Source organism: Amblyraja radiata, chromosome 1 (genome assembly GCF_010909765.2).
Source record: "Amblyraja radiata isolate CabotCenter1 chromosome 1, sAmbRad1.1.pri, whole genome shotgun sequence".
In the NCBI taxonomy this organism is placed as follows: domain Eukaryota; kingdom Metazoa; phylum Chordata; class Chondrichthyes; order Rajiformes; family Rajidae; genus Amblyraja; species Amblyraja radiata.
The window spans coordinates 15,818,987-15,831,951 of record NC_045956.1 but is presented as its reverse complement, the minus strand read 5'-3'; the positions used below and the strand labels follow the sequence as shown (position 1 = coordinate 15,831,951).

At 46.7% G+C, this 12,965-nt stretch overlaps 1 protein-coding gene across 1 annotated transcript in view; it reads right to left on the bottom strand.

Moving 5' to 3' along the window:
* The window catches only part of frem3 (FRAS1 related extracellular matrix 3), a 144,373-nt gene that overhangs the window by 14,282 nt on the left and 117,126 nt on the right, over positions 1 to 12,965 (bottom strand). The window contains 5 exon segments of the mRNA XM_033018180.1: positions 1,004 to 1,335; positions 7,350 to 7,481; positions 9,162 to 9,465; positions 12,409 to 12,501; positions 12,503 to 12,568. Coding sequence (XP_032874071.1) covers positions 1,004 to 1,335; positions 7,350 to 7,481; positions 9,162 to 9,465; positions 12,409 to 12,501; positions 12,503 to 12,568 — 927 coding nt within the window.

Sequence of the window (12,965 nt, the reverse complement as noted above, 5' to 3'; positions counted from 1 at the left end):
TAATACAAAAGGAAGCTGAAAAACAAACACAAGTTATCTGCATAATTCTACAAAACGTTAAGGCTATAATTCCTATGTCCTTTCTGCCAATGTCGTATTACCTGCCACCTCATTAAAATATGAATAAAGGTGAGAAAAGGGCATAAATTAATTTAAACAATTGGATAATTCAAATCTCAAATCATTTTTTTTAACCATAAATGTTAAAGTTTCATTCAAATTCTGCTATGTTTTAAGTTAGGTAGTTATATGTGTGCAACTCATACTAAATCTCCAGGGACAAATACAAAAGAAATAAAAGGGCATTCTATCAAAACAACATTTGGGTGCAAATCCTTGTTCACTTTTGCCTCTCATTCTCTCTTACTTCTCAGTTGGTAATCCAAGCTCCAAAGGCAGGCCTGTCATTTCTCTAAGCTCAATATAATTTATAGGTCACAGAAGATGCATAACAAGGAAACAGCTTCTCTCATCCCCCCATATTAAGGGTTTAGTTTAGTTCAGTTTAGAGATACAGTGTGGTAACAGGCCCTTCGGCCCACCGTGTGCGCACCGACCAGCGACCCCCGCACATTAACACTAACCTACACACACTAGGGACAATTTACATTTATACCAAGCCATTTAACTTACAAACACGTATGTCTTTGGAGCGTGGGAGGAATCCGAAGATTTCGGAGAAAACTCACGAGGTCAGGGGGAGAACGTACAAACTCCATACCGACAGCACCCATAGTCAGGATCGAACCCGTGTCTCTGGCGCTGAAACCGCAGCAAGGCAGCCACTCTACTGCTGCATCATGGTGACACAGTTGGAAAGGGAACAGTCTCAAAAGTGCGTGCCTTTTTTTACGTACGTGCTAAATCCTGAATCCATTTTGAGAATATACAAAATTGGGAGTCCAGCCCCGTAGTAGAACAAGGTGAGGTCAGAAAAAAATAACAGTATCTATTTTCAGAAGACCAAACAATTCCCAAGATAATCATCAATCTTCTATCTTACCTGCCCATCAGTTCCAATAGTCCCGCCACAATCAGTTAGAAGCTCAGACATGTCATAATAGCTTGTGAACTCCCACAGGCATGCTTCAAGGTTGAGGTTACGATAAAATCGAAGAGTACTGGCGGAGCGCAGTGCGGTGCTGTACTGATATGGCGATGTTTCTCCAATCACTTCAGGATTCTTTGTTGCATCGTTTATGAAGCCATAATGGGTGGATAATTCATGATGATCCAATAGGTTAGAACATTTATGGTTACCAACACGCGTGCCATCCGGGCTCAGAGTTAACTCAAAGTTGGACAGGGGCCTGGTTGAGATGGCAGGGAGCATGCCTGTAAATTAGATGGAAGTCAGTTAAGAAGAGATCATTTCAGCTGAACACTTGTCACACTACGTGTGGATTTGAAACAAAAGCATTTTAAACATTTTAGCCAAATCCACTCAAGTAATATGAGCAATACAATACAATACAATTTATTTGTTGTCATTTGAACCTCATTGAGGTTCAAACAAAATTTGGTTTCTGCAGTCATACACACAAGAAAAAGAACCAAGACACAACACAATTTACACAAACATCCATCACAGTGAATCTCCTCCTCACTGTGATGGAAGGCAAACGGACCGCAGAGGCCGCTGCGACGTGAGTCGCGCCGCCCACCCACGTAAGTTACCGGAAGAGAGAAGGTAGGTGATGATGAGGGAGGGAAGGAAGCTTGGAGTACAGGAGACCACCCACGTAAACCAATGTCAGAGGAAGAACTCACCTGTCAAACAGTTAGAAGTTTTGATTTAACAACATGTTCCTGAAAACGTGAGCTCATGAGCTCATGGTCAACTGTATTCTAAGAGGCTACAATTTAAAGGAATCAGAATTGCAGCATTTTACATAGTAAATGGAACGTTACGTTGACAATTTCCACCTGTGCCTTGGTTCATTTTAATGAACAGGAGAATTGGACTGGTTTACATAGAGACATAGAAAATAAGTGCAGGAGGAGGCCATTCGGTCCCTCGAGCCAGCACCACCATTCATTGTGATCATGGCTGATCATCCACAATCTGTAACCCATGCCTGCCTTCTCCCCATACCCCTTGATTCCGCTAGCCCTAAGAGCTCTATCTAACTCTCTTTTAAATTCATCCAGTGAATTGGCCTCCACTGCCTTCTGTGGCAGAGAAATCCGCAAATTTACAACTCTCTGGGTGAAAAATATTTTTCTCATCTCAGTTTCACATGGCCTCCCCTATATTCTTAGTCTGTGGCCTCTGGTTCTGGACTCGCCCAACATTGGGAACATTTTTCCTGCATTTAGCTTATCCAGTCCTTTTGTAATTTTATATGTTTCTATAACTCTCACCCTTCTACTATCCAGTGAATACAAACCTAGTCTTTCCAATCTTCCCTCATATGACAGTCCCGCCATCCCGTGGATTAACCTTGTGAACTAGCTTTGTGTCATCTGCAAATTTGCTAGTGTTACTTTTAATTCCATCATCTAAATCATTAATATATATTGTAAATAGTTGCGGCCCCAGCACCAAGCCTTATGGCACTCCACTTGCCACTGCCTGCCATTCTGACAGGGACCCATTTATTCCTACTCTTTGCTTCCTGTCTGCTAACCAATTCTCTATCCATGTCATTACCCTACCCCCAATACCATGCGCTCTAATTTTGCCCACTAATCTGTGCGGGACCTTGTCAAAGGCTTTCTGAAAGTCCAGATACACTACATCCACTGGCTCTCCTTCATCCATTTTACTTGTCACATCCTCAAAAAATTCCAGATTAGTCAAGCAGGATTTCCCCTTTATAAATCCATGCTGACTTGGATCAATCCTTTTACTGCTTTTCTGTCCCGTTAATTCTGGTGTCTTTCTTAACTTTTCCTATACTCTCTTCCCCTTGTATTTCCAATTTGTCCCCGGCTACCACGGCTCTGCCTGATGTCTGTCTCTTCGGCTTTGCCTCAACGCCACGTTTTGACTCGCAGACCTGTCCGCTGCTCAGACTGGCAGTGTCTTCTGTCCTGACAACTTCCAAGAGGAAGTCTGAAGAAGGGTTTCGGCCCGAAACGTCGCCTATTTCCTTCGCTCCATAGATGCTGCTGCACCCGCTGAGTTTCCCCAGCAATTTTGTGTACCTTCCAAGAGGGTGAACCTGTTTTCAAGAGGTACATCCCCCGGGGCCTCCTGTACTCCAAGCTTCCTTCCCATCCTCATCGTCACCCACCTTCTCTCTTCGGTGTAACGATCTCGCTGTAGGTCCTGTCCAGGAAACTCTTGTTTTCCCGGATGATCCTGAGGTCATCCAGTTGCCTCTCCAGTTCCCCAACATGGTCCTTCAGGAGCTGAACCTGGACACACTTTCCACAGTTGTAGCAGCCAGAGTTGTGCCTGACCTCCCACATCCTGCAAGCATCGCACTGAATCAGCCCACCTGTCATTTCTTCACTGAGTCTCAGCTTTGTCTTCATTAGATCATAGTTTCTTTCCTCCAGCTACGGATTCAACATCTTCTACTTCGGAAGCATTTGATGACCCAGTATAAATCTCACCTTACACTGCTTAGTGTTTGACAAGGTTTTAGTTTCCTCTCAAGTTTCCACACTGCTACGTGGAAGATCTCTCATTTAGCAATAAAATTGCATTTGAAAAAGCAATTTAAAACAAATTTTAAAATGTGTAGGGCACACAAAAGATTTATCAGATTCAGATTCAGATTCAGATTCAGATTCAACTTTAATTGCCATTGTCAGTCTACAGTACAGAGACAACGAAATGCAGTTAGCATCCCCCTGGAAGAGCGACATAGAATATGATTTCAATAAATAAAATCTATTTACATGCATACAGTCATAGTGTTTTTCCTGTGGGAGGAGTGTCCGGGGGGGGGGTGATTGGCAGTCCCCGAGGGACGTTGTTGAGTAGGGGGACAGCCGCCGGGAAGAAGCTGTTCCTGGACCTGCGGGTCCGGCAACGGAGAGACCTGTAGCGCCTCCCGGATGGTAGGAGGGTAAACAGTCCATGGTTGGGGTGAGAGCAGTCCTTGGCGATGCTGAGCGCCCTTCGCAGACAACGCTTGCTTTGGACAGACTCAATGGAGGGGAGCGAGGAACCGGTGATGCGTTGGGCAATTTTCACCACCCTCTGCAGTGCTTTCCGGTCGGAGGCAGAGCAGTTGCCATACCATACTGTGATACAGTTGGTAAGGATGCTCTCGATGGTGCAGCGGTAGAAGTTCACCAGAATCTGAGGAGACAGATGGACCTTCTTTAGTCTCCTCAGGAAGAAGAGACACTGGTGAGCCTTCTTGACCAGAGTTGAGGTATTGTGGGTCCAAGAGAGGTCATCGGAGATGTTGCCCCCAGGAACCTGAAGCTGGATACACGTTCCACCTCCGTCCCGTTGATGTGGATGGGGGTGTGCATGCCGCCCCTAGACTTCCTGAAGTCTACAATGAGCTCCTTGGTCTTCTTGGAGTTAAGGGCCAGGTGTTGTCAGCGCACCATGCTGCTAGGAGCTGGACCTCCTCCCTATAGGCCGACTCATCGTTGTTGCTGATGAGGCCAATCACCGTTGTATCATCTGCATACTTGATGATGATGTTAGTACCATGTACAGGTGTGCAGTCGTAGGTGAAGAGGGAGTAGAGGAGGGGGCTCAGCACACAGCCCTGTGGAACGCCGGTGTTCAGGGTGAGGGTTGAAGAGGTGTGCTTGTCTAACCTAACAGACTGGGGTCTGTTGGTTAGAAAGTCCAGTATCCAGTTGCAGAGGGAGGGGTCGATGCCCAGGTCACCAAGTTTGGTGATCAGTTTAGAGGGTATAATGGTGTTGAATGCTGAGCTGTAATCGATGAACAGCATTCTTACGCAAGTGTCTCTGTTGTCGAGGTGGGAGAGGGCGGAGTGAAGTGCCGTTGAGATGGCATCCTCCGTACTCCTGTTCTTGCACTAGGCAAACTGATAGGGATCCAATGTGGGTGGTAGGCAGCCTTTGAGGTGTGCCAGGACCAGCCTCTTGAAGCACTTGGTGATGATGGGAGTAAGTGCAACTGTGCGGAAGTCGTTGAGACTTGCCACAGTGGAGTGTTTTGGCACCGGCACGATGGAGGTGGTTTTTAAGGCACGTGGGGACAACTGCTTGGGCAAGTGACAGGTTGAAGATGTCAGTCCAGACGTCTGTCAGCTGCGCAGCACAGGCCCTGAGGACGCGCCCGGGGATGCCGTCAGGGCCAGCAGCCTTACGTGCATTAGTCCTACTCAGTGCCACGTACACGTCGTAGGGGGTGAGTGTGAGGGGTTGGTGATCAGCAGGGAGCACAGCCTTGATGGCTGTCTCTAGATTGTCCCTGTCGAAGCGGCCATAGAAGTGGTTAAGCTCCTCAAGGAAGGGGGCGTCGCTGGATGTGGGGGTGGTGTTGGTGGGTCTATAGTCCGTGATGGCCTGGATGCCTTGCCACATGCGTCGGGGGTCGGAGTTGGTGTTGAAGTGCTCCTCAATCCTGAGCTTATGGCAGTGCTTGGCCTTCTTGATGCCCCTCTTCAGGTTAGCCCTGGATGAGCTGTAGGCTCGAGCATCGCCTGACCTGAAAGCGGTGTCCCGTGCTTTCAGCAGTAGCCTGACCTCGCTGTTCATCCATGGCTTCTGATTCGGGAATATGGTCACCCGTTTGAGGGAGGTGACACTATTGATGGTGGAGTTTATAAAGTCCAGAACAGAGGATGTGTAGGAATCAATGTCCGTGTGGGAGTCAAGGGTGGCCTGGGCTGCAAACGCCTTCCAGTCAGTGTTTCCAAAACACTGCTGAAGCGTGGAGTCCGCTTCCTCTGACCAGACTTTAACTGTCCTCACAGTGGGTTTAACCCGTCTGATGAGTGGGGAGTACTTAGGGAGCAGGAACAATGAGAGGTGATCAGACTGACCAGGGTGGGGGAGGGGGACGGCTTTGTAAGCTTCAGCCATGTTAGTGTAGACTTTGTCCAGTGTCTTGTCTACTCTAGTGGCGAAGGAGGCATGTTGGTGGAATTTGGGGAGTACAGTCTTCAGGTTGGAGTGATTGAAGTCACCCGCAACAGTGAAGGCTGCCTCAGGTTGTGAGTCTGTTGTTTGCTAATGGCAGTATGCAGCTCTTTCATTGCAAGCTTGGCATTAGCATCAGGAGAGATATAGGCTGCAGTCACAACAGTGGAGGTGAACTCTCTGGGCAGATAGAACGGTCTGCATCTAACCAAGAGGAACTCAAGGTTAGCTGAGCAGTGACTCTCGATTATGGTGGAGTCCGTGCACCATGCTTTATTTACATAAATGCACAGACCCCCACCTCTGGTCTTACCGGAGTCTGATGTCCTGTCCGCTCGGAGTAAATGACGCCCCGATAGCTGGATGGCGCTATCAGGAACGTCGATGTTGAGCCAAGTTTCCGTGAAGATCAGGATGTTGCAGTCTTTGGTCCAGTTGAGGGAGGTGATCCTTAGCCGGAGTTCGTCCATTTTGTTTGCCAGTGAGCGCACGTTGGCGAGGAAAAGGCTAGGAATCGCTACCCTGTGTGGGGCTAGCTCTAACCTGGCCTTTAACCCACCTCTGCGTCCCCGGCGGTGCTTTCGCACGCGTCGCTGTCTGTTGGTGCTTCCGGTCGGCCTAGCTGGCTTGGTGCGCGCTGGTGTTCTGCCGCTCCGTTGCTCCGAGCCTCCGTGGCTCCGGTGGCGGTCTCCAGCCCCGCGGCTCCGCTGGCGGTCTCCAGCCCCGCGGCTCCGCTGGCGTTCTCCAGCCCTGCGGATCTGCTGGCGGTCTCCAGCCCCGTGGCTCCGCTGGCGTTCTCCAGCCCCACGGCTCCGCTGGCGTTCTCCAGCCCCGCAGCTCCGCTGGCGTTCTCCAGCCCCGCGGCTCCGCTGCCGTTCTCCAGCCCCGCGGCTCCGCTGGCGTTCTCCAGCCCCGCTGCTCCGGTGGAGTTCTACCGCATTATTGCATTATAAATGACACTCTTTTCATCTCCCTATTAAAATTTTTCTTCTCAGCTACAGAAGCCCTCAATGCCTAATAATTTCTCTCTTTCTAAAATTTTAGTGCCATGGTACCTCTTCAATTAGCTGTTCATCAATGCTGCTGTTTTAACCTCATCGAGTTCTAGGGCTTTTTGTTTGCCTACTTCTCGATAAACTTGAAACCAACATAAAAAAATCTCCATGTCCTCGCTCGTGATGTCTTGTAACACCCAACTTGGACTATACTGGAGAGGACAGGGCTGATATGAAATGCAACAAACAGAAACGCAGCTGCGGGAAGCACAGCGGTAAAATGACCAGGACTTTGGATGAATAGATGCGTTCCGATGCACTCACCATCTATATGAGGCATGGTTACCGTTAGCTTGATAAGGTTTGGCTGGTCAGGATCATCTGAGTCAGTGTAGCGCAGCTTTGCAGAGAACGGTTCAGCACCAACTGCTCCTGGCACACGAGGCTGGCAAAGTCCTGGAAATACAATGATCATTGTGTTTTCAGACATAAAGGTGTGAAGAAACACCCATCTTCATAATAACGAGATTCATCAAAAAGTGAAGATAGAAACAAAACGTTGGAGTAACTCAGCGGGACAGGCAATGTATCTGGAGAGAAGGAATGGGTGACGTTTTGGGTCGAGACCCATCTTAAATCATCTTAAAGAGCACTCTTTTGGTGCTTAAATTTACAATGTCTTCACTATAGAGCATCAATCAAAGGAATTGGTGAGCTTTGTGGCAATAGCTTTGGAATTATGTTACAAAATAATAATTAATAACATTATCATCCAAAACGTAATCCTTTATCAGCAATAAGAGGATTTGATGCAAACTTGAAAGAGAATTATTGCTTTGCTGCAAATGGTAATAAGAATTCTGACATCACCAATGACTAATTAAAATAATATAGGAAGAGCTAAGTTTGTGACGAATTGATTTGAGGTTGGTATAAATCCAAACTCTGTAATTATACTGAGACATGCTAGTGATAAATATTTAACTTAAATTCTTCTCCCCAAGGTTTATTTGATTCAATGTTTGTTAAAACTGGTATAATGCCAAATGTTAATCAGGAATAAACTCCCTGTTAGTCTGTGATGGGATATTTCTGTTATCACTGTGAAACGTTTCAAAGAGGAAGGATAAATCCAATGTTTCCTACTGGATTCCTCCTCATCCTATGGAAAGTATAATTTTGCATTATGAATTCTCTCTATTTATTAAACGATTAAACGATTTACAACAAATGTACGTCAAATATTTCTGCATCAATCTTCCTGTTCAAAATCATTCGAAATAGGGTGGATGAATTGAATGCATAGTAGTTAAGGGATATGATATAGTTGGAAATACGGAGACATGGTTCCAGGGTGACCAAGGCTGGGCATTTCTGGTCTGAACCCTTCTTCAGACCTATTACTCTAAGTTACTCCAGCAGATTGTATCTGTTTTGTCTTTAAATCAACATCTGCAGTTCCTTGTGTCTCCATGATAGGATAGCATTGTGGAAATTCATGCACTTTGGGCCGATGACCACGTAGGAGGTGTAGTCAGCCGAGCTACAAGTTTCGACTGACTTCCAACGCAGTTAACATTAATGGTAGAATGGACCAGAACTGACAGTGAATGTGGGGTAGGTAATAAGGGTCCTTTCTTTAGCTGTTCAATTCTCCTTAGTGATCAGTGAGAAAAAGAAGAATTGCCTTTATATTGCTCATTTCACGAGTTCAGGATGCCCAAAAATGCTTTATGTATATGTTATGTGTAACAACTGTGGTAATATGGCATGAATTTCCATACAGAAAATCCCACATGATAATATGCTAATTATGCCCAATTTATTCATCAGCTAAGGCTCAGATATTGCCATGGCCATCATGGAGATCCCATCTGTTGGAAAATGGATGGAGATTGGATTACATTTTGCTGCAATGCCACATTTTTCCCATATGGCAGATAATTCACTGACACTTGCAAGAAAGGAACACACACGTTTCTGCGTGTGCGGCAGAAGGAAGCAAACGTGTAGTGCACTCAGGAAAGAGAGGGAGGAGAGAACATTAATAAAATTAGCAAAACGCTAGTTTGAAGAGGAGTTTTGCCAAAATAAAAATCAATGTTCAGTCTGAATGTCTGAACCTTGGCCACTCACCGTGTTCCCTGCTGATTGTAATGATGGGACTGAGCAGCTCCAGGCCTGCGTCCCCACTGGCAGTGAATGCACGTGCCGCACACTGCACCCTGCAGCCTGCCCGGAAGTAGATGGAGTCCAAGGTGATCATCTTGGTGCTGGTGAAGAAGGTGTTGGAGTCTACTTCATGCAGGGGGCTGGTGACGCCATCACGGCCACTGGGGGCGCTGACAAGCCAGCGGTATTGGGTCAAGGTGTCGTTGATATTCTCAGCTGAACAAATTGATCCGGTCTTGTCATAATCCGAGTACTTTGGATTGCAAGCCTGAAGAAGAACAGAAGAGTGGGCACCATGAGTCAACAATACCAGAACTCCCATGGAAAGTGACATGGAACCAAGTCACTGCAATGCATTCCAGTGGCCAACTGCACTGACTGGTCAGCACGCATCAAAAAGCTTTTCACTGTACCTCGGTACACGTGACAATAAACTAAACTAAAACTGAACTGAACTGAATGCTGCTCTGCTCAAATGCATACTAGTGCATCACCCGTCTATGTTGGGATGAGGAGAGCAGGGTGCAATAAGTCTGGAAAGAAAATATTGTTCATGAGGTGATGAAATATGACCTCTGTTAGATGTTTCATTTCACATAAAAATCTACCGTTGAATTAAATGACAATAATAATTTCATAGATTTGCAATAATAAAGAGTGGTTACAAACTTAAAAGCACCGGAGAAAGAAACTGAATCGTACCTGAAAAGCCAAACCAAACTGCAACACAAGATTGACATGTGCAATTGATCCAATGCAACAAATTGTTCAATGAATTGACACATGCAATGAAGATAAATAAAGACCTTATCAAATCCCAACAATTGTAACACACATCCCGCACACTGCTCGGTACAATAAACTTTAATTACTATCCCAACAGCCATCTCCATAAGTAAGCAATCCTGTCTAATATTCATGGCCCAATATTCAACAGTGGCACAGATTATGGAACTGTAGTCTCAGGGCCAGTGATTCGGGCATGATCCTGACCTGGGCTGCTGTCTGTGTGGAGTTTGCTTCTCCCTGTGACTGCATGGGTTTCCTCCAGGTGCTGCGGTTTCAATGGTCGATGGTGCTTTATTTATCACACACCCAATTGCACAGTGAAATTCTTTTTTCATGTATCACACATGCAGGCGCCACTTTTTTGGCACCAAAGTCCGGTCGGCCCACGCACTTGATGTACTGGAGTGGTTCCTGCGAACCGATGTTTCTCTCCTCTGCTAGCCCAGCCATCTTTGTGTACTGTCCAGGGGGCACCGCACGATGGCTGCCTCGCCCACGGTCTGTCTTCGTCTTTTTCATTCTTTGCATTTTTAGTTTGTTGTAAAACGTATGTTTTAGCTTATCTTTAGTTTTTGTATTTGTGGGGGCTGGTGGGGGAAAACTATTTTTTATCTCTTTCCTCGACGGAGATACAACTTTTTCCGTGTCGTATCTCCGTCTGCACTGCGGCCTAACCTCGTGGCGTTGGCTGCCTCTTGTTTGGGACTTCTAGGGCTCCAAAGCCTGCAGACTTTAATATCTTGGATCGAGCGATCCCTTTGCCAGGAGTCGGTCTATGGTACTCCAATCTGCGGGAGTTGTGGACTTTAACATTGTGAAGCTCGCGGTACCTGGTTAGGGACCGATTTCGGGGACTCAAAGCCTCAGGAGTTTAAACTGTCCCGCTGCGGGAGCTTAGACCGCCCCGACGTGGGAGCCCGAACACCGGCTGTGGATGGTTCGACTCCCCCGAGGAAAGCAGATAAGACTTTATTGCCTTCCATCACAGTGGGGAATGTAGATGTTTAGGTCAAAATTTGATGTAGTTGCGCTTTGTTGCTTTTTTAGTATACTCTACGGCAAACCAAATTCCTCGTATGTTGCAAAACATACTTGGTCAATAAATTACGATTATGATTATTATCAGGGCGCCTCCTGCAGTCGACCTTGAAGGCGCTGGAGACATTACCCCGGTTCACATCCTACCGGTCCAATCCTAGCGCCCAACATCTCCAGCTCCCTCCTGGTTATGCCTTCCGATGAGCCTTCGGGCAGGTTACAGGCCACGGCGACTGACGAGCCTTCAGGTGTGTTACCGTCCCACCGACCGCCAAGCATTCGGGCGTGCCCCGATGGGCCTTCGGACTGGTTCCCAATCTTGGTCCCACCGACCGACGAGACTTCAGGCGAGGTCCCACCATCTGATGAGCCTTCAGGTGGAGTCCCGGTGCCACCGATCGGCTAATCTTCCAGGCGGGTTCCTGGTCCTGCCGACCGACGAGCCTTTAGGTGGATTCCTAGCCCTGTCGACCAACAAGCCTTCGGGCAGGTACTGCAGTCCCAGCACCTTGGGAAGGCCTTGTCCAACATCTCCAAGACGTACAGGTTTCTAGGTTAATTGTAAATTGCCCCGTTGGGTGTAGGGAATGGATGAAAAAGTGGGATAACATAGAACTAATGTAAATGGATGATCAATGGTCGGCATGGACACAGTGAGCCGTATGGCCTGTTTCCATGTTGTATCTGTGGAGGGAAGGGGATAGTTGATATTTCGGGTCGAGATCCTGTTACAAGACTGAGACACCCAAGAAGGTATTAGAAAGGTAGCTGATTTCGACAAGGATGGTAAAGAGTTGATGTTGCAAGGCGTGGAGTGACCAACAGCTCATACTGTACATTACAAGTGCATCGCTCTACTCAACATGCCCAGTAGCTCCAATCATGCTGAAAATACGAGCTAGTAACTGGAGATTAGGGGCAGCACAGGTGCACAGCAGTGTAGCAGTCAATTTGCTTTCTTTCAGAGCCAGAGACCCGGGTTAGATCATGACAATGGATGCTGTCTGTACGGAGTTTGTAGCTTCTCCCTGTGACCGCATGGATTTTCTCCGGGTGCTCGGGTTTCCTCCCATTTTCCATTGTCGTGCAGGTTTGTACGGAAGCAAGTGGCTTCTGCAAATTGTCCCTAGTGTGTGGACTAGAACCAGTGTACGGGCGATCGCTGGTCGGCATGGACCCGGTGGGCCAATGGACCTGTTTCCACGCGCTATCTCTAAAACTAAAGAAACTGAAACCAATTATGATTCAAAGCAGAGAAACATAGAAAATAGGTGCAGGAGGAGGCCATTCGGCCCTTTGAGCCAGCAAATTGCCTCCAATTGCACCACAAAATCTGTGTTAAGGAGTTAATTTAGTAGGGAATGGATCCTAAAGCTTCTCGTACCGTAACACAGATGACAGGGTAGCCAGTAGCTGGATTGGGATTTTCTTTTGCTCTTTCGGTGTCATCGTACAACAGGAGCGAGACAACCTGAGGGAACAGCAGGGAAAGTGACATCAGCCACACTGTCCATTTCTTCGATATATACTATAGCTTTGTTCATCTAAAGGAAAGGGGCAAAAGGCAAAACAGAAACACAGTTATCTGGAAGCATTAACAAATATCAAACTGTAAATTAAATGTTCTAACTGTTTCACCATGGACAAGCAAAGCTCAAGCGATGGAGTTCTCCCCTTATAATTTGTCATTGTTTATATTCATAATCCACTTGGTCAGGAAAACAAGAAAAAAACAATCAAATCAACAACAAGAATAAAATGGATATTGAAGTCAAATAAAATAAAAGGGTGCAATGCGTCAGATTGGGTCCCGTACACTGAAAGACCTTGCTCTTGCCATGACTAAGAAAACATGCTTGTTGTGGAAATAAGTCCGGGCATGGGACATAAAGTGAGGAGCTCTTGGGTGAAAATGATTGAGGTCAGAAAGGAAACGGGAGA